General features: G+C 31.8%; 2 protein-coding genes across 2 annotated transcripts; both read right to left on the bottom strand.

Moving 5' to 3' along the window:
• Positions 1–2,883: 2,883 nt before the first annotated feature.
• LOC135133428 (zinc finger protein 420-like) lies at positions 2,884–19,277 on the bottom strand. The gene is made up of 6 exons (XM_064061812.1): positions 19,006–19,277; positions 18,179–18,955; positions 10,792–11,474; positions 10,541–10,736; positions 10,323–10,490; positions 2,884–3,969 (listed from the first exon to the last, which is right to left on the bottom strand). The coding sequence occupies exons 1-6, from the start codon at positions 19,156–19,158 to the stop codon at positions 3,280–3,282; spliced, it is 2,667 nt and encodes an 888-aa protein (XP_063917882.1). The 5' UTR covers positions 19,159–19,277; the 3' UTR covers positions 2,884–3,279.
• Positions 19,278–19,353: 76 nt separating this feature from the next.
• On the bottom strand, positions 19,354–19,925 carry LOC135133436 (small integral membrane protein 8). The gene is made up of 2 exons (XM_064061826.1): positions 19,754–19,925; positions 19,354–19,698 (listed from the first exon to the last, which is right to left on the bottom strand). The coding sequence occupies exons 1-2, from the start codon at positions 19,856–19,858 to the stop codon at positions 19,540–19,542; spliced, it is 264 nt and encodes an 87-aa protein (XP_063917896.1). The 5' UTR covers positions 19,859–19,925; the 3' UTR covers positions 19,354–19,539.
• Between the last annotated feature and the right edge of the window lie 1,581 nt (positions 19,926–21,506).

The following is a 21,506-nucleotide window of genomic DNA, read 5'->3' as shown; positions in this document are numbered from 1 at the left end:
AATGACAAGAGAACAGGCATAAAATATACGACGGGCATAAAAACAGATCAACATAAAAGCAGACGACGGGAACAAAAATAGAGACCACCGCCATAAAAATATAAACACAACGGGCTACAAGACACGATGGACAAAAAGGTAGACGATGGGCGAAAATACAGATGACGAGAATAAAAACGGAGAGGACGGACGTCAAAAAAATACGACGGGGCATAAAAACACATAGGACAGGCATAAAACACACGACGGGCATAAAACTACAGATCATAAGTATAGAACCACAGACGACGAACAGAAAGCCACAGACTACAAAAATAAAACCAGGCCGACAATTACAAAAACAGTCGGCGACCAAGAAAATCGGGCAACGGGCATAAAAGCATACCGGAAAAAATTGAGAGTACGGGCATAAAAACACAAACTGCAGGCAATACGATATACAAAGGGCAAAGAGCCGGACAAGGGTGAAGACAGAGGACGGACAAAAAAATACAAATGATGGGAAAAACAGACACCACTCATAAAGACAGACGATGAGAGTAAAAATATATGACGGATATGAAAACACATACGACGGGCATAAAACCACAGACGGCAGTCCAAAAAAGCGGAACAAAATAGAGACCACAGGCATAAAAACAGACTACGGGCTAAACGCAAAAGGCACGAGGGTGAAGACAGACGTTAGGCAAAAAGACATACATACGACGTGAAAGAGAAAGAGAGAGAGAGAGAGAGACGACGGGAAAGACAAAGGGCATAAAAACAGATGAAAATAATAAAAGACAGTTGACGAAAATAAAAGACAGATGACGAATTTTAAATGACAGGAAGACAGACATAAAAATACACGACGGGCATAAAACCATAGGCTACAAGCATAAAAACATAAACTGCAAGCATAAAACCATAGACGACAAAAATAAAACCAGGACGACAATTATAAAAACATAGTCAGCGACCAAAAAAAACCTGACGACGGCCATAAAAGGACACCGAAAAAAATAGAGAGTACGGGCATAAACACACAGACTGCTGACAAAAAGACAGAAGACAGGCGTAAAAATATACGACGGACATAAAAACACATACAAACAACAAACGATAGACAAGCACAAAGACACAGACGACGGGCGAAAAGAAAGACGAAGGACAAAAAATACAGACGAGTGAGAAGACAGACAACGGACATAACGAGAGACGACTAGTATAAATAACAGAGGACGGGCGTAAAAATATAGACGGACATAAAAACATATACAATGGGCAAAAAAACATAAGGAGAGCATAAAAACCCAGATAGCGGTCAAAAAAAACCTGACGGCAGGCATAAAAACACACAACAGGTAATAAGAGAGTCGACGGGCATAAAGACCGATTACGAGAATAAAAAGACGGAACGAACATAAAAAACAGAAGACAGACAAGCGGACAGGCATAAAATATACGACGGGCATGGAAACAGATGAAGATAAAAGCAGACGACGGGAATAAAATAGAGACCACGGGCATAAAAACACAGACACGATGGGGGAAAATACAAATGACGAGAATAAAATACATAGGACGGGGATAAAAACAGACGACGGGCATAAAGACAGAGGATTAGCAACAAAACACATGAGCGGAAGACAGACGGCAGATAAAATGAAAAATAAACAGACGAAAGGAAAAACAAAACAGCGGGCATAAAGACTAGTGACGAGAATAAAAAGACAGGGGACGAGCATACAAAAAACTGAAGGCAGACGTAAAAATATACGACATACACAAAGGGGATACAAACACAGACGACGGGCGAAAAGACACTAAGGGCAAAAAACACAAACGAAGGGAATGAGAAACTACGAACATAACGAGAGACGACGAGCATAAAAATCTAGACGGGTATAAAAACATATACGATAGGCAATAACCATAAATGGCGAGCATAAAAATACACACAGCGGTCAAAAAACCTGACAACAGGCATAAAAACAGACCACCGGCAATAAGACGGTAAAATGACAGGCAACGACTAAATAGACAATCCAGGAGCAAAAATACAGACGAGGAGGAAGACAGACGGTGGGCAAAACGAAAAGTATACCCTGAGAAATATAGAGAGACGAAGGACTTAAATATAGATGACTATAAATATAGATGAATTAAAAAACAAACAACGAACATAGAGGGACAGAGGACAGTAAAAGTACACGGTGGGTATAAAAACACATAACGACTACAAAACCACAGACAAGCACAAAAACACAGACGGCGTCCAAAAAAAAACTGATGACGGGCATAAAAACAGACCACGGATAACAAAATAGTGGACGGACAAAAATACAAACGATGGGCGAAAAGACAGATAACGAGCCAAAAATACAAACGGTGGGGAAAAAGAGAAACAGACGACCAGACGATAGAAAAAATGCAAAACAAAAGAGTAAGATGGTCGACAAAAAAGGCAAGGCTGACGACGGGCAAAAAGAGACGGACCACGGATAAGACAGACTATGAGAAAAAGTAAACACAGACAGAAAATAATAAGGCAGATGACGACCAAAAAGAAAGGCAGAGGACAGTAAAAAAATAGAAGGGAAAAGAGACACAACAGGTAAGACAGATGCTGGGCAAAAAGTGAGACAGATGATGAACAAAAAGAAAGATAGACAATCAACAAAAAAATAATACAAGTACAAAAACCGGTAATTTACCAGGTTCAAGTTAAACAGTATATCGAATTCAAACACAAAAAATAATAGTAAAATCAATAAACATAAAATAAAAATTAATTCACTCACCAGTCATTTTTCTTCATAATTCTTCAAACTTTCTGAAAAATGAATCTTCGTTAGCCCTGGGGGATCCTTGATCGGTACAACATCCCCAAAAATCATGTTATTACAATTTTTATTCAAAAATAGCTTATGATTTACATAATTACACTCTAGCAGTCATAATCTCCAGCGTACTGAAGCTTATAACTTATTTCCAGACTTACGACAAGCTGCGCACATATTTACACTCTAATAAAATCAAGCTACTCTACTTTCAAATCTTCAATATATTATGTGTATTCATGGATTCTTAATCTTAACATGAACTGACAAAAATATACATACATCAGACTATTAAAAACAATCTAAACGTAAACCTGGCAGTACTCCCGTAGTTCTTAACTACATACATACTGACAACATACTTCATCTTCCATTGACAAATCGTCAATTTATAAAATACACAACTAAGTTATCACTTAAATTATTACTCATTCTATAACTTAAACCAGTCCGCTCACCCGAAATTCTGATAATTACTATAATCCGTCGCCGTGAACGTCGTCGAACTGGCCACCGGCGCCACTATCGAATACGTCACCGAAGAAACCCCCTGCTGGAACGCCGCCTGCGCCCCCACCTCGTGCCCCTTCGCCCCACCCATCTCGTGCCCCTTGGCCACGCCCATCTCGCTTTTGACCGGCGACACCACGAACTGCCCCCCACTGTCCGTCTTGAACTTGATCTCCCCCCCACCTCCCACCAAGTTGATCAGTCCCGAGTTCTGCAGCTCGACGATCTTCGGATCGAGCACCAGGTTCTCGCCGGAGACACTCAGCGGCCCCATCAAGCCCATCGAGTGGGCGAGGATCTTGACGTTCTTGGTCTCCTCCAGGTCGTCCTCCTTCTTGGGCTTGCCGTGGGTCTTGAAGCGGATGGGCGTGGGCTCGACGACGGGCGTGACGGGCTCCACTCGGTGTCCGCCCTTGAGGTCGGGCTGCGTCTCCACCCAGTGGCCGGTGGTGCGGCGGTGGGCCTTGAGCTGGCCCGATTGGATGAAGCGGGCGGGGCACATGCCGCAAGCGTAGGGCCGCGCCCCCGTGTGGCGGCGCATGTGCAGAGCCAGGTCGTTGGATTGGGTGAAGGCGCGGGCGCAGATGTTGCAGACGTATGGCCGCTCGCCGGTGTGGACGCGGGTGTGGCGTAACTGGAAGGGGCGGAGTTTGGTATAGTTCGTATCATATGGAAAGTCGACACGAAATTTATTTTTTAAATGATGATATTGGCATTGCATTTATTTCAACGTAAATGTCAAGCTTAACAAGGGATGCCAACATAATATTTTTAAACTAGATTTCAAAGGTTGCTGTTGCTATTATTTACTTTTTTGATATATTAAAAAATTGGTCGAAGGTTATTTTGACAGAACTTCCTTCGCACCTGAAGCACAACCCACCTAACCAATTTTCTTGTTTCTTCAGTTTTTCGATTTCCAAGTTTTCGAATTTTCAAGTTTAAAATTTTTCAGGATTCCAATTTTCCAAATTTTGAATTTTTCAATTTTTAGATTTTGCAATTTTTCGATTTGCGCTTAATCATTTCTGATGTTTTATTTTCTTTGTTTTTTCAATTGAAATTTTTTAGACTTGCGATTTTCAATTTTTCATTTTTATTATTTATTCAATTTTTAGATTTAAAATTCCTGGAGTTTTCAAGTATTAATTTCTCAATTTTTCATTTCTTCAATTTTTCGATTTGCAATTTTTTTTTTGTTTCTTCGATCACGACATGCAACTCTTCGAGTTTTAATTTTATATTTTATCAGTTTTCCGATTTTTCAATTTGCAATTTTTCATTTTGGTTTCATATTTTCTTTATTTTTCAATTATTGCATTTTGTTTTCCATTTTAATGTTTTCAATTTTTCGATTTTTCAATTTATTTTCTTTATTTTTTCACTTTTTGATTTTTCAATTTTTGGATTTTGCAGTTTTTCGATTTGCAATTTATCAGTTTTCAATTAATTTTTCGAGATTTCAATTTCTCGTTTATTTAATTTTTCAATTTTTCAGCGTTGGAGTTTTTCGACTTTACAATTTTGGTGATTCCATAATTTTCAAATTTTATAATTTTTGGGTTTTCCAATTTTTCGATTCGTTTCGTTTTTTCTTCTTTCCAATTTTTCGATTCGTTAATTTTTTTTGATTTTCGATTTTTTAGTTTTTCAATCTTACGTTCCTTCAATGCTTCGATTAGCAATTTTTCGATTTTTTTATTTTTCCGATTTTTCAGTTTTACAATTTTCCAACTTTTGGATGTTTCAATTTTTAGATTTTGAAATTTTTTAATTTGCAATTTTTCGTTTCGGTTTTTTATTTTCATTTTTTCAATTTTCGGTTTTTCAGTGTTGTGATTTTATTATTATTTTTTTTAATGTGGATTTTTTTAATTTTTGGATGTGAGTTTTTGGATTTGCAATTTTACCAGTTTTCAATTATTATTAATTTTTCAATTTTTCGATTTGTAGTTTTTCGTTTCGGTTTTCTATTTTTATTTTTTTCAATTTTATGATTTTTCTTTTTTCAATGTGAAATTTTTCAATTTTTGATTTGCAAATTTTCTAGTTCTCGTTTTAATTATGTAAGGTATTGTATTTTTTTAAATTTTTCACTTTTTCACAGTTACAATTTTTCGATTTTTCAATTTTACGAATCAAAAAAATTAAAAAATTATACAATTGAAAACTCAAAAACGAAAAAGTATAAAATGAAAACTTAGAAAAATCTAAAAATTGGAAATCAAGAACTTGTGAAGTTGAAAAACTGAAAAAATTAAAGTTCAAAAATCGAAAAATTATGAAACCAAAACATTGATGAAAAATGGAGAAATTGAAAAATGAAAGAATATAAAAGAAAGAAAAATTGTGTTATGAAAAGGTAAATAAATTATGAATCTTCTAAAAATGATTTGAAATCAAAAAAGTACAAAATCTAAAAAACGAAATATATTTTGTAAAATCGAAATATTGAAAATAAAGAAATCGGAAATAATCGGATAACTAATAAATCCAAAAATTGCAAAATTGAAAAAATAAGGAAACACTGAAAAATCAGAAATTGAAAATTTGAATAAACGAAAAACTATAAAATCGAAAGAAAAATAGAAAAATTAAAGAAATGAAAAAACGAAAAATTGTATACCAATGAAATTTATTTTTATTTTAATGAGAATAAAAAAAACGGGAAAATGAAAAAAAATCCAGAACTTGAAAAATTGAGGAAATGTAAAATAGAAAAATCAAAAAATTAAAAATTGAGAAACTGAAAAACCGAAAAATCAAAAAATGTAATTTCGAAAAACTGCAAAATTAAAAATCTCAAATCGAAAAATGGAAGAATTTGGAAGTCGAGAAATTGAAAAACTGAAAAAATTAAAGTTCAAAAATTGTTGTATGAAAAAATTGGTCCAAGGTAAGTAAATCCAGATTTTTCCAAAAATGATTTGAAATCGAAAAAGTGCAAAGTCCAAAAACGAAATATATTTTGTAAAATCGAAATATTGGAAATTAAAGAAATCGGAAAACCGGATAACTTAGAAATCCAAAAATTGCAAAATTGAAAAAATTAAAAATTGGAAAGCCGAGGAAATGAAAAACCAGAGATGGAAAATTTGAATAAACAAACAATTATAAAATCGACAGAAACATTGAAAACTAAAAGAAATGAAAAAAACAAAAATTGTGATTTAAAATCGAGATAATAAAAAAAAAAGCGGGAAAATAAAAAACGAATATCAAGAACTTGAAAAACTGAGGAAACGTAAAATTGAAAAATCGAAAAATTAAAAATTATAGTCGAGAAAACGAAAAATTATTAAACCAAAACATTGAAAAATGCAAGAAACTGACAAATGAAAGAAAATGAAAAAAGAAAAATTGTGACATCAAAAACTGTAAAATCCAAGAAAAGCGAAAAGCGGAAAATTGTTACATCAAAAAATTGGTCCAAGGTAAAAAAATCCAGACTTTTCTAAAAATAATTTAAAATCGAAAAAAACAACTATATTTTGTAAAACAGAAATATTGAAAATTACAGAAATCGGAAAACCGGATAACTGAGAAATCCAAAAATTGCAAAATTGGAAAACCGAGGAAATGAAAAATCAGAGTTTGAAAATTTGAATAAACGAAAAACTATAAAATCGAAAGAAACTTTGAAAACTAAAGGAAATGAAAAAACGAAAAATTGTGATTTAAAATCGAGATTATGAAGATAAAAAAACCGGAAAAATGAAACACAAAAATCAAGAACTTGAAAAACTGAGGAAACGTAAAATTGAAAAATTGAAAAATTAAAAATTGAGAAACTGAAAAAATTATAGTCGAGAAAACGAAAAATTATTAAACCAAAACATTGAAAAATGCGAGAAATTGACAAATGAAAGAAAATGAAAAAAGAAAAATTGTGACATCAAAAAACTGTAAAATCCAAGAAAAGCGAAAAGCGGAAAATTGTTACATCAAAAATTTGGTCCAAGGTAAAAAAAATCCAGATTTTTCTAAAAATTATTTGAAATCGAAAAAATGCAAAATCGAAAAGACGAAATATATTTTTGTAAAACAGAAACATTGAAAATTACAGAAATCGGAAAACCGGATAATTAAGAAATCCAGAAATTGCTAAATTGAAAAAAATTAAAATTGGAAAGCCGAGGAAATGAAAAATCAGAGAATGAAAATTTAAGTAAACGAAAAATTGCAAATTAAATCGAGATAGTGAAAATAATAAAAAAAAACGCGAAAATGAAAAACAAAAATCAAGAACTTGAAAAATTGAGGAAACGTAAAATTGAAAAACTGAAAAATTAAAAATTGAGAAACTGGAAAAAGTAAAAGTTGAAAAACCGAAAAATTATGAAACCAAAACATTGAAAAATGGAGAAATTAAAGACAAATTGTGATATCAAAAAACTGTAAAATCCAAGAAAAAAGGAAAAACGAAAAATTGTTATCAAATAGTCTAAGATTTGTGCAAAATCGAAAAAACCAAATATATTTTGTAAAATAGAAATATTGAAAATTAAACAAATGGGAAAACGGATAATTGAGAAATCCAAAAATTGCTAAATTGAAAAAATTAAAAGTTGGAAAGCCGTGGACATGAAAAACCAGATATTGAAAATTTGAATAAACGAAAAACTATAAAATCAAAAGAAACATTGAAAACTAAAGGAAATGAAAAAACTAAAAATTGAGATATAAAATCAAGATAATTAGAATTAAAAAAAAAACACGGGAAAATGAAAAACAAAAATGAAGAACTTGAAAAAATTGAGGAAACGTAAAATTGAAAAATCGAAAAATTAAAAATTAGAAAACTGAAAAAATTAAAGTTGAAAACACGAAAAATTATGAAACGAAAACATTGAAAATAGAGAAATTGAAAAATGAAAGAAAATGAAAAAAGAAAAATTGTGATATCAAAAAATTGTGCAAAGTAAAAATCCAAATTTTTCTAAAAATGATTTGAAATCGAAAAAGTGCAAAATCGAAAAAAACAAATATATTTTATAAAACTGAAATATTGAAAATTAAACAAATGGGAAAACGTATAATTGAGAAATCCAAAAATTGCTAAATTGAAAAAATTAAAAGTTGGAAAGCCGTGGACATGAAAAACCAGAGATTGAAAATTTGAATAAACGAAAAACTATAAAATCAAAAGAAACATTGAAAACTAAAGGAAATGAAAAAACTAAAAATTGAGATATAAAATCAAGATAAATAAAATTAAAAAAAAAACGAGAAAATGAAAAACAAAAATGAAGAACTTGAAAAATTGAGGAAACGTAAAATTGAAGTCGAAAAATTAAAAATTGAAAAACTGAAAAAATTAAAGTTGAAAAAACGAAAAATTATGAAACAAAAACATTGAAAATAGAGAAATTGAAAGATGAAAGAAAATGAAAAAAGAAAAATTGTGATATCAAAAAATTGTGCAAGGTAAAAAAAAACAGATTTTTCTAAAAATGATTTGAAATCGAAAAAGTGCAAAATCGAAAAAACCAAATATAAAGTCGCGATCTTTTATATAGAACCACTCCCTAGTGTAAATTTTCAAAATTTGTTTGGTGTAAGTGACCTTGACGGGTTTCTGGGGGAAACATATGTGTCAAAAATTTGACAGGTTAGATGGCCCCATTGTCAATGTAGATATTTTATTTTAATAAATAGATGAACAGAACATACAGTCTGTACCGGATACAGTGCGGCATAGCTAAGGGCAACCGAAACATTCGTGTTGTGCTAATTTCGATTGCCATATCAACTGCCGCTACCAACTGCGTTCGGCGTAAAGTACTAGATGACAGGGCTACCAACTTGACTTTTTATCGAGTGGTTCCGTAGAAATGACCGCTACTGTATTTTGTAAAATAGAAATATTGAAAAATAAAGAAATCAGAAAACCGGATAACTGAGAAATCCAAAAATTGCTAAATTGAAAAAAATAAAAATTGAAAAACCGAGGAAATGAAAACCAGAGATTTAAAATTTGAATAAACGAAAAACTATAAAATCGAAAGAAACATTGAAAACTAAAGGAAATGAAAAAACTAAAAATTGAGATATAAAATCAAGATAAATAAAATTAAAAAAAAAAAAAAACGGGAAAATGAAAAACAAAAATCAAGAACTTGAAAAATTGAGGAAACGTAAAACTGAAAAATCGAAAAATTAAAAATTGAAAAACTGAAAAAATTAAAGTTGAAAAAACGAAAAATTATGAAACTAAAACATTGAAAATGAAGAAATTGAAAAATGAAAGGAAATGAAAAAAGAAAAATTGTGATATCAAAAAACTGTAAAATCCAAGAAAAAAGAAAAACGAAAAATTGTTAGATCAAAAAAATTGGTCCAAGTTAAAAAATCCAGACTTTTCTAAAAATGATTTGAAATGGAAAAAGTGCAAAATCGAAAAAACCAAATATATTTTGTAAAATAGAAATATTAAAAAATAAAAAAATCAGAAAATCGGATACCTGAGAAATCGAAAAATTGAAAAATTTTAAAATTGGGAAACCCGGGAATTGAAAAAAATATATAAAATCGAACGAAACGTTGAAAAAATTAAGGAAATGAAAAAACGTAAAATAAAAATCTAGAACTTGAAAAACTGAGGAAACAAAAAATTAAAAAACTGAAAAATCAAAAATTGAGAAACTGAAAACCGAAACATGAAAAATTGTAATATCGAAAAACTAAAGAAATTAAAGTTGAAAATCAAAAAAAAAATATCTATATTAACTTGTACGGGTTCTCATAAAAAAATAAAATTCGCAAAATCAAATTTTATAATTATTCGTAAAATCTGGATATATTTTATTGTAACTTGCGTTCAATTGAAAAATCACTCAGAGTAGGCGTTGGAATTTCATTTGGCAGAAACATAACCTTACATTTTAACCAATCGTACCAACCTTTTTCAATTTTGAAAAAAAAATTTAGACGACATATATGAAAAAACAGGCAATAGACACCTTTTTGCTCGTCATCCACACTTACCAACTTATTGCTTTTATTGAACGACTTTCCGCACAACGCGCAATGATATGGTTTTTCCCCTGAGTGCGTCCTCTCGTGACATTTAAGGTCGTGCGATCTCGGAAAACCTTTCCCGCACTGGCTACACTTATACGGACGCTCGCCGGTATGACGCCTCATATGAACAATCTAAAACGCCAAAAACGTCAACCCTTCAAAAACAAAAATCCCCAACTCACCATATTGCTCGAATTATTAAACTCCTTGCCACAATAAATACACAAATGTAACTTCGTCGTATCCTTAATCCCAGTGTGAATCCTCTGGTGAGTCTTAAGATTATCCAGTCTATTAAACGCCTTACCACACTCAGGACAAACGTGTCTTTTATCCTGCAGTAAATGTATTTTAATATGTCGCGCCAGATGGTCGGACCTGAAAAGTGAAAACCACCTATAACACGCCTACCAACCAACCAAAAACCACCAACCTGCTGAACGTCTTCTCGCATATCGAACACGTCAAATTATCCTCCTTCTCGTTCCCGGTCTGGTGGACCTTCAAGTGCCTTATTAAATGCTCCCCTCTACTGAAGGGCTTATTGCAGATCGTGCAAGCGTAGGGCTTGTTAATATGGTCTTCCTCCACGTGCTTCGCCAAATGCTCCAAAGTCGCATACGCTTTATCGCACCGATCGCACTTGTGTATCAAGAGCGCCCTATGAAGGGTCATGTGACGTGTGAGGTGGTTGGCCCTTGCGAAGGCGGCTTCGCACACGTGGCATACGTGTACTTTGTGATGTGTGGACTTGACGGGCGGAATGTCCTCCTTCGTTTCCGCGTCCGAAACCGACGATTCCGGCTCCTGCGGTTTCTCTTCTTTTTCTTTGTCCGGTTTCTCCTCCTGCGGTTCGTCGTCTTTGGCGTTTTCTTCCTCTTTGCTGCTGTTGATTTTCGAGATGTACGTGCTGAGGGGTACGTCGCTCTCGTCGGACATACCGTGCTCGGTTTGCATGTGATGATTAAAGCTTTTCTTATACTTAAATTTACGGTCGCAGAATTCGCATTCCATCACTTTCTTTTCGACCGGCTTTGGTTTCTCTAGTTCTTTGATGCCGTGGGTTTGGAGGTGGCGCTTCAGGTGGCTCGTTTTCGTGAAGCTTTTCTCGCAAAGCTAGGGAGAAAGTAAGAATGTAGAAGGGCTGGTTAGGACTAAAGAAAAAGAGGGAATTAGAGTTGGCTCTAATTTCAGGAACTTCAGTTGGCGAGTTTGGTGACGTTAAAATTAAGTGACATCTGTAAACGTTTTTAAAAAATCGTATTGACCTCACAAGACCAAACTGCCAAATGAAGTTTTAAAAACAGTTAGTGACCGAGTTTTTATTATTTTTTTTTTTTTACTACAATTAAAAAATAATAATTCAGTAGCATTGCTAAACATTCAAAGAACATCATTTTCGCATTCTAAAAGCTGTGACATGTTAAAAAAAAAAACAGAAAATTAGACATTCGTTAAAATAATTACGATACTTCCCTTAACTTTAGCTTTGGAAATAAAGGATCCTACCATTTTACAGCGAAATTGATGTTTAAAATGAGCGTTAAATTATAATAAAACATTACACACACCTGCAATACTGAAAAAATTGACAAAAATAAACAAAATGAAGGCGGATTCATAAACCACACGTACAGGGGAACATTATTTTATAAAATTTAAATGGAGTTTACTAAGCAAAATGTTTATCTGACATCATACTGCATTGGTGAGGAAGATAAAACAAATTTTCGTTAGCGTTTTATCATTTACACGATATGCCTCACACACATAAAATTTTACAACAATCGCCCTGATAGTTTCGGCAAAACGGGGGACCTATTTTTTCATACTCTAGGGATCCTGAAATGTCGAAAAAACATAAAAGTATCCGTTACTCAGGTGGACCCTATTACAATACTTCCTTAGCTTACGCTCGGGGAGTAAAAATTGGTTCGAAGTTATTTAAACAGAACTTTCCTAGCCTCTGAAGCATAATCGACCAAGTCCAGTCTCTTCATTTTACTTCCCGAGCGTAATAGCGTGCATCTGACGAACAGCTACTTTTATATTTTTTCGACGTTTCATGGCTCCTTAAATTTTACAGAATTACATACTCGTGCATGTGTGATTCATGAATTCGTGTTGAGTTTTTACTCTCGACCTCAAGATCTTTCGAAAAAAAATCCAAATTGTATCACATTTTATAATAATTATTTATTTAACTTTGAAATTGCAAAACCTAATGCTTTGAAATCATGAACGCTTTGAGATTATAGGAAGAATTTTTCGATTTTCGGTTTTTCAAACATTTGATTAATCGAATTTTCGAATTTTAGATCACTCGGTTTTCGATTTCTCGAGTTTTTATAATTTCCGATTTCCGGTTTTTTGATTTTCGAAATTCGAATTTTCGACTTCGGATACTTGATTTTTTCTATATTTCGATTATTGGATTTTTTGAAATATCGATTTTCAAATTTTCAATTTTTCGAATTTTTGAATTTTTCCAATCTTCAGTTTTTAGAATTTTCAATTCTTTTACTTTTTCATTTTCAATTTTTCCATTCTTCAGTTTTTCGATTTTTACTTTTTTTAGTTTTCAATTTTTTAATTTCTCGAATTTTCCATTTTCGAAACTGGAATTCTCAAACTTTCTACTTCTCAATTTTTCGGTTTTTGATTTGTTCATTTTTGGAAATGAATTTTCAATATTTTTAATTTCCGATTTTTCAATTTCTTGATTTTTCGACCATCACTTTCTAATTCTCGATATTTCGAACTTTCGATTTTTCGACTTCCGATATTATTTAATTTTTTCTATACCTATTTCGATTATTGGATTTTTCGAAATCTCAATTTTTGAATTTTCGGTTTTCCCATTTTCGTTTTTTCGAGGATGTATTTGATTTCTTGAATTTTCGATTTTTTAATGTCTCCAATCTTCAGTTTATAGACTTTTTTTTTAATTCTTTTACTTTTTGGTTTTCAATTTTTTCATTCTTCAATTTTTCGATTTTTAGTTTTTTTAATTTTCAATTTTTTAATTTACTCGAGTTTTCGATTTTAGATTTTTCAATTTTTTGATTTTTCGACAATAACTTTCTACTTTTCGAGATTTTGAATTTTCGATTTTTTGACTTTCGATATTTCATTTTTTCTACATTTCGATTATTTATTAATGGATTTTTCAAAATCTCTATTTTCGAATTTTCGGTTTTCCGATTTTTGGATTTTCTCTTGTTAGAATATTTGATTCATCGAATTTTCGCCATTCCAAATTTTAATTTGTTTGCTTTTCGTTTTCCCGATTTTAAAATTTTTCAACTCCTCGATTTTACAAATTTTCAATTTTTCGAATTTTTTAATTTTTCCAATCTTCAGTTTTTAGACTTTCGATTCTTTTACTTTTTGATTTTCAATTTTTCCATTTTTCTGTTTTCCGATTTTTACTTTTTTACCCTTCAATTTTTTAATTTCTTGTTTTTTCGACGATCACTTTCTAGTTTTCGATATTTCGAATTTTCACATTTTCGTTTTTTCCAGTTTTCATTGAATTTTCGATTTTCGAATTTTTAATTTGTTCCCTTTTCAATTTCCCGATTTTTCAATTTTCGCTTTCCGATATTTCATTTTTTCTATTTCGATTTTTTTCCGTTTTGATTTTCAATTTTTCCATTTTTCAGTTTCTCGATTTTTACTTTTTTTTACTGTTCAATTTTTTAATTTCTCGACTTTTCGAAATTGGAATTCTCAATCTATCTAGTTTTCAATTTTTCAATTTCTGGATTTTTGAACTATCACTTTCAACTTTTCGAACTTTCGATTTTTCAACTCCCGATATTTAATTTTTTCTATATTTCCATTATGGAGTTTTTGGAAATCTCGATTTCCGAATTTTCGGTTTTCCGAATTTTCTTTTTTTTTGAATATTTGATTCATCGAATTTTTAATTTGTTTTCCTTTCGATTTTCCGAATTTTCAATTTTTCAATTCTTCAATTTTTCAAATTTTCAATTTTTTTAATTTCTGATTTTTCAAATTCTTTTTTTGGTTGTTTTGAGTTTTCAATTTTTTTATTTTTTTCAATCTCCAGTTTTTAAACTTCTCAATTGTTTTACTTTTACATTTTCAAGTTTTCCATTCTTCAGTTTTTCGATTTTTATTTTTTGTCAATTTTCAATTTTTTGATTGCTCGAGATACTCGAATTTTCAATTTTTCTACATTTCGATTTTTCAATGTTTACATTCTTCAGTTGTTTGAACGTTTATTTTGTTTATTTTCGATTTTTTCTTTCTTCAGTTTTTCGATTTTTATTTTTTGTCACTTTTCAATTTTTTTGATTGCTCGAGTTTTCAATTTTCGATACTCGAATTCTCAATTTTTCTACTTTTCGATTTTTATTTTTCTACTTTTTAGTTTACACTCTTCAGTTTGTAGAACGTTTATTTTCTTTATTTTCTTTTTTTTTTGAAAAATCAATTCCATTCTTCAGTTTTTTGACTTTTCATTTTTTTACGTTTCGATTTTTTGATTCCTCGCGTTTCCGAAATTTCGATTTTTCAAATTTTCAATTTTCGAAATTTCAAACTGTCGATTTTTCGACTTCCAATATTTTATTTTTTCTATTTCGATTATTGAATTTTTCGAAATCTCAATTTTAAATCTTCGGTTTTCCGATTTTCGTTTTTTCGAATATTTAATTCATCGAATTTTTAATTTGTTTTCCTTTCGATTTCCCGATTTTTCAAATTTTCAATTTTTTGAATTTTTATTTCTGATTTTTTGAATTTTCGATTTTTTAATTTTTCCAATTTTCCGTTTTTAGACTTTACACTTTTTTTACTTCTCGCTTTTCAATTTTTCCATTTTTCAGTTTTTCGAATTTTATTTTTTTTCACTTTTCGATTTTTTGATTTCTCAATTTTTCGAGTTTCGATACTCGAATTCTCAATTGTTTTACTTTTCAATTTTTCGATTATTGATTTTTGGAATTTTCGATTTTTCAATTTTTACACTCTTCGTTTTTTGACTTTTCATTTTTTTAACGTTTCAATTTTTTGATTTCACGAGTTTTTGATTTTTCGAGTTTTCAATTCAAATTTGCAATTTTCGAAATTTTGAACTGGCGATTTTTCGACTTCCGATATTTCATCTTTTCGAGTACTCGACTCATGGAATTATCGATATTCCAATTTTTAATTAGTTTTCCTTTCCCCATTTTTCAATGCCTCGATTTTTTAAATTTTCGATTTTTTCATTTTTACGATCTTCAGTTTTTAAACTTCTCAATTGTTTTACTTTTACATTTTCAAGTTTTCCATTCTTCAGTTTTTCGATTTTTATTTTTTGTCAATTTTCAATTTTTTTATTGCTCGAGTTTTCGATTTTCGACACTCGAATTTTCAATTTTTCTACGTTTCAATTTTTCAATGTTTACATTCTTCAGTTTTTAGAACGTTTATTTTGTTTATTTTCGATATTTCCCTTCTTCAGTTTTTGGATTTTTATTTTTTGTCACTTTTCAATTTTTTGATTGCTCGAGTTTTCAATTTTCGATACTCGAATTCTCAATTTTTCCACTTTTCGATTTTTCAATGTTTACACTCTTCAGTTTGTAGAACGTTTATTTTCTTTATGTTCGATTTTTCAATTCCATTCTTCAGTTTTTTGACTTTTCATTTTTTTACGTTTCGATTTTTTGATTCCTCGCGTTTCCGAATTTCCGATTTTTCAAATTTTCATTTTTCGAAATTTCAAACTGTCGATTTGTCGACTTCCAATAATTTATTTTTTCTATTTCGATTATTGAATTTTCCGAAATCTCAATTTTAAATTTTCGGTTTTCCGATTTTCGTTTTATCGAATATTGGATTTATCGAATTTTTAATTTGTTTTCCTTTCGATTTCCCGATTTTTCAAATTTTCCATTTTTGGAATTTGATTTTTATTTTTGATTTTTTGAATTTTCGATTTTTTAATTTTTCCAATTTTTAGTTTTTAGACTTATCAATTTTTTTACTTCTCGCTTTTCAATTTTTCCATTCTTCAGTTTTTCGAATTTTATTTTTTTCACTCTTCGACTTTTTGATTTCTCAATTTTTCGAGTTTCGAAACTCGAATTTTCAATTGTTCTACTTTTCGATTATTGATTTTTGGAATTTTCGATTTTTCAATTTTTACATTCTTCATTTTGTTTTTAGAATGTTAATTTTGTTTACTTTCGATTTTTCGAATTTTCAATTCCATTCTTCAGTTTTTTGACTTTTCGTTTTTTTAAGGTTTCAATTTTTTGATTTCTCGAGTTTTTGATTTTTCGAGTTTTCAATTATTCAAATTTGCAATTTTCGAAATTTTGAACTGTACTCGACTCATCGAATTTTCGATAATCCAATTTTTAATTTGTTTTCCTTTCGATTTCCCGATTTTTCAAATTTTCAATTTTTGGTATTTCTGATTCTCCGAATTTTTGAATTTTGGTTTTTTGAATTTTCGATTTTTTAATTTTTACAATCTTCAGTTTTTAGATTTCTCAATTGTTTTACTTTTCGATTTTTTAATTTCTCGAGTCTTCGATTTTCGATACTCGAATTCTCAATTTTTCTAGTTTTCAATTTTTCAATTTTTATAGTCTTCACTTTTTAGAATCTTTATTTTGATTACTTCCGATTTTTTGACTTTTCATTTTTTACGTTTCGATTTTTCGACTTTTCGGGAAAGTATTGTATTTTTTCGAAAAAAAAAATGGTTTAATTAATAAAATTAATTAATTCAACATCCTGTATAAGAAATTCTCACATCAAAAAATGTAAAAATCACACACTTATTTTTTTTTCGTTTTTAAAAGTTAAATACTAAAATTTTGGTTCATGTTGAAAGCTTTCTGAAAATATTCAAGGATAACAACAAAAATAAGGTTAGCATGTTATTTTCCAAATTTTCAACAGGATTTACTTCACAAAATTCTGAGATAGCGTTATAAAATTTTTAGTGGGGATGATAAGACAAGTTCTAGTGAGAATTTTACCATCTACACACTGTTCTGAGAATACGTGTAAAATTTCACAACAATCAGTCCAGTAGTTTCGGACATTATATGTACATATAATGAAATCGCCAGACAGCCAGAAATGGCAGACTAATTCTTTCATGTTTACAAAATATCGAGAAAACACCTTATACAAAGATACAAATTAAAAGACTTCAAATAATTATCACGGATATTTTTGCCAAATTTCTGCGGTGTCGCGGGTGTGTATAATGTGTTATATTTGTCAAATGTATTTTTCTTCAGTATGTGCCAAGTGAAAAATTCCTAACCCAATTTAAACTAAAAAAAACGTCAATCCTATCCAAAGTAACTATTTTAGCAACCTTTTATGGCATTACATCCAACATAAAATTATGAGTGTATTTGAAATTCAGTAAAATAAATTTATTACCGTGTTATACCTAATGCTGAACTTCAGATTTGTTCTTTATAATTTTCGAATTGGTTAAATACCGAGATAGCAATAAAAAAACACGATCCAAGTCAGCCATGGATTATTGAAGATTTGTCTTTGCTAGAATTTTCGTCCTGTCAGATTGACAGCAAGTTTTCAAAAATCCATGGCTATCTCTGATTATGTTTTTTTTGCTCTCCCTCATTATAAAGCGTTGAAACTTTGAAATGAACAGTGGGATCGAAGTTGGCGTAAACTTTACACACCAATTACAGCGCCATCTAGTTGAGCAAAGCCAAGAACAAAAATAACCAAACTTAAATGGAATATCTGAGTTATTTTTTTTTTAAACAATTCAGAAACAAATCAATTACTTACAACACCTACATACTCACTTTGCACTTAGCAAGATCCGACCCCGTGTGCCGCCTCATGTGAATCTTCAACCCCACAAACGTCGTCATAATTTTATAACAGTATTTACATTCATACGTTCCCTTATCCTTCTTCGTGGGTCTCGCTTTCGGCTTAAAGTACTCCTCCAACACATCGTCCTCCTCCTCGTCCTCGTCCTCATCATCCTCATCGTGAATCTCCAAAGTGACCTCCTCGTTGTCGCCGTCACTCTGAATCTCCGCCGACGCACTCTGCTGTCCATTCTCCCCCTCGTCGCTCTTCTCGTCCGATTTATGAGTCTTTTTATGCGACAGCAAGTGGCTCAACTTCATGAAAGACCTCCCACATTCGGCACACACATGTCCTGCGTCACTCTTCACGTGCGTCTTCATATGCCTAATCAAGTGGTGAGTCCTCGTGAACTGAGCATTGCACATGTGACACGAGCGCAGCTTGTCCCCAGTGTGGCGCCTCTGGTGGATCCGCAGCCCCTTCTTGGTCCTCAGCACCTTCTGACAGAACGGGCAAGTGAAAGACGACTTCCGCTTATCATCGTCTTCATCACTGTCAGAGTCATTGTACAGTTCCGGAATGTTAAAGTCTGGCTGGACTACGATGTCGCAGGACTCCTCCTTGATCACAGAGTCGCTCTGATTGGTCAACTCCCGCAGCGTGGAGTCTGATTTTTGGCATTGCTGTTTGAACTCGTATGCTAGGTTGAGTTTGTTCTCACAGTTCACACACAACAGGTTCGGAAGACCATCTCCTGAGGCGACCTGGAATGAGGGGGCTGTGGGTGGCGTGAGGACGGTGTGGAGATACTTACGACGACGGCGGCACAATCCATTAACATTTCAGCGAGTTGCAAAGTTTGGCCGCCGAGTTCTTTTGAATCGAATACATTTCGCATATTCTCATTTTGGCACATGCAAGAACGACAGATTTTGTCTATAACCAACTCGGTCGTTTTATTAATCATTATATCGACACTGTGTTTAATCAAAAATCGAATTTGTTATCATAATTGCCGAAACTATTTCAGGCACACGATTATTTTGTTGTTTGGTTGGGTATCGGCAGTACGCGATCTTTTGCGCACTCGCCCTAGTGTCTAATCGTTTATTGGGTGGTGTTTCTAAACCACCAGAAACAGGAAAATTAGAAATTGTTGCACTATTTATCTACGTTTGTTTATTTACATCATTAATAACGAGAAATCTACAAAATAACCGTCCTTTTTAAATTACTTGTTTGACGTCTGCTCGATGGTTGGCACCACTGTCCTATTTAAAATTACGCGCTGACTCATTCAATCGTGTGTTAAATTACTAATTACAAATCTAATAATCATTACTATATTTTAATCATCCCACTTGGATTTTCTTTTCACAAATTCCTCTTTTCCGTCTTCTTGAACGGCTGAGTAATATCCCTGAGACTCGTATTTGTTTCTCATATAAGTGATGTATGCCAAACAACCACAAAAGGCTGTTATTCCCAATCCCATTATAACGAGATTCTGCAGCAATTAAATTAAGCAATTCGTGCGTTTTTTAAACAATTAAGTAACTTACTGGTTTCACGTATAATTCAAAATTGACAGCTTTAAACAAAGTTGTAGTTCTCACTGATCGAAGTCCATCGCCAGGAGCGGCTGCAGGTTCCTTCTTATCAGACATTTTTGTGTATGGAAAATCTTGTTCTACCTACAAAAATTTACAACAAATAACAATAATATTATAACCTAAAAACTACATTGACGGATGTGGCTATAGTACCTCATCGACGCCATCTTTTCTCGTGGTTCCAATTTACGATCGACCAAAAACGCAGCTTTAATTTATTAGAAAAATTTAAAGTCAAATTGTTAGATTAGTTAGAAAAAAACATAATTATCATGCATTTCTCAATAATTTTTGACAAAAATTTATATTCACTATTCGTTGTATAACTGGGTGCCTATATAAGAACATTTCAATTAACATTGACTGAGGCTAGACAAATGTTTATTTAAAAATATGTTTTAAATCAACGTCTTGACGTTAAAAAATAGTTTTCTAAATTAGCCAGAATGAAAGGTACCACAGAGCGATAAATGAGTATTTTCAGACTTAAATGTAAAGGTACTTCGTACTTCATTTGTAATAATAATGTCAGATTGATAACACAAAAACCTCTTGTTAAACCATAAATAAGCCCAAAATAACTCAATGAATGTCGAAACAAGTGTAGTACCTCTCTGATACTAATATGGTTCACTATCAGTTAGAAGCAACACGACAGGCGATACAGAATGTCTCACATAAATATTGCCAATACGTTGTCCGTCCCATCAATATGAGACATGATACTATTAGATTGATTCGCCATTTAAGAATGATTTCAGATAAATATCTAATCATCAATAAGTAAACAATTTTTAAAATAATACACTAAGTAGATGTTTTGTATCGTTTACCGTTCATTCAGTATTGTGGAATAAAATACAATCTGTATTAAAGAATTAAGTTCTAGTACCTAGCCGTGCTTATTTGTTGTCATCGTCTGAGAACTTCTTCAAATTTTGACATTTTTGAAACAAAACATTTTCAAATTCAGGAATTTCAACAATTTCGATATTTCAGCGCTCGATTCTGGAGAAACGGTTGCATTTATCAAAGAAACGAGGCTGGAAGTGAGTTCTAGAGCTCGAAATCTACAAGAAAAAATATTTAGTTAAGTTTCGAAAATTTCAAAAATTTGCCGATATTTGAAGAAGGGGGGACTATTGAAAAAATTTCACTTTTAAAAAAGTTGTCTAAAAATTGTGAAAAAATTCAGAGACGTAGATCTCGACACGCTGATTCAAAAAATACAGCGTGTTGATGGTGACGGAGCAACATTTTCGAAAAAATCGGTATGAAATGCCAATTTTTGAAATTTTCAAAAATTTCGATGTTTCAAAGGTCGATTCTGGAAAAACCCTGTCGCCTTTTCAGTGATTGATTTTTTCCAATGTAAATGAAATGAATGATCACAAATAAAATTAGTAGTTAGATTGAGAAGAGAGGGGGTGGGCGGGGCTACTACTTGCTAAGATAGGACAGTTTTGGGCAGATGACATACCTTATATGAAAACAGAGGGTGGGTGGGCGGGGCTAGTATTTGATAAGATAAAACTCATTTTGGCACTTTTGACATTTTCGGCCATTTTCCAACTACTTCCGAAAATTAGTCGAAATCTTGTAGATTTCGATATCCAGAATTTTTTCACTCCCACTCGACAGAAGATCATAATTATCGTCTAAAAATTGTGAAAAAATTCAGGGACGTGGATTTCGACACGCT

The sequence above is a fragment of the Zophobas morio genome, unplaced genomic scaffold (assembly GCF_036711695.1).
Source record: "Zophobas morio isolate AGI-343-1 ecotype UQ-CSIRO unplaced genomic scaffold, CSIRO_AGI_Zmor_V1 ptg000022l, whole genome shotgun sequence".
Lineage (NCBI taxonomy): Eukaryota > Metazoa > Arthropoda > Insecta > Coleoptera > Tenebrionidae > Zophobas > Zophobas morio.
This window is presented reverse-complemented; position numbering and strand designations above follow the sequence as displayed.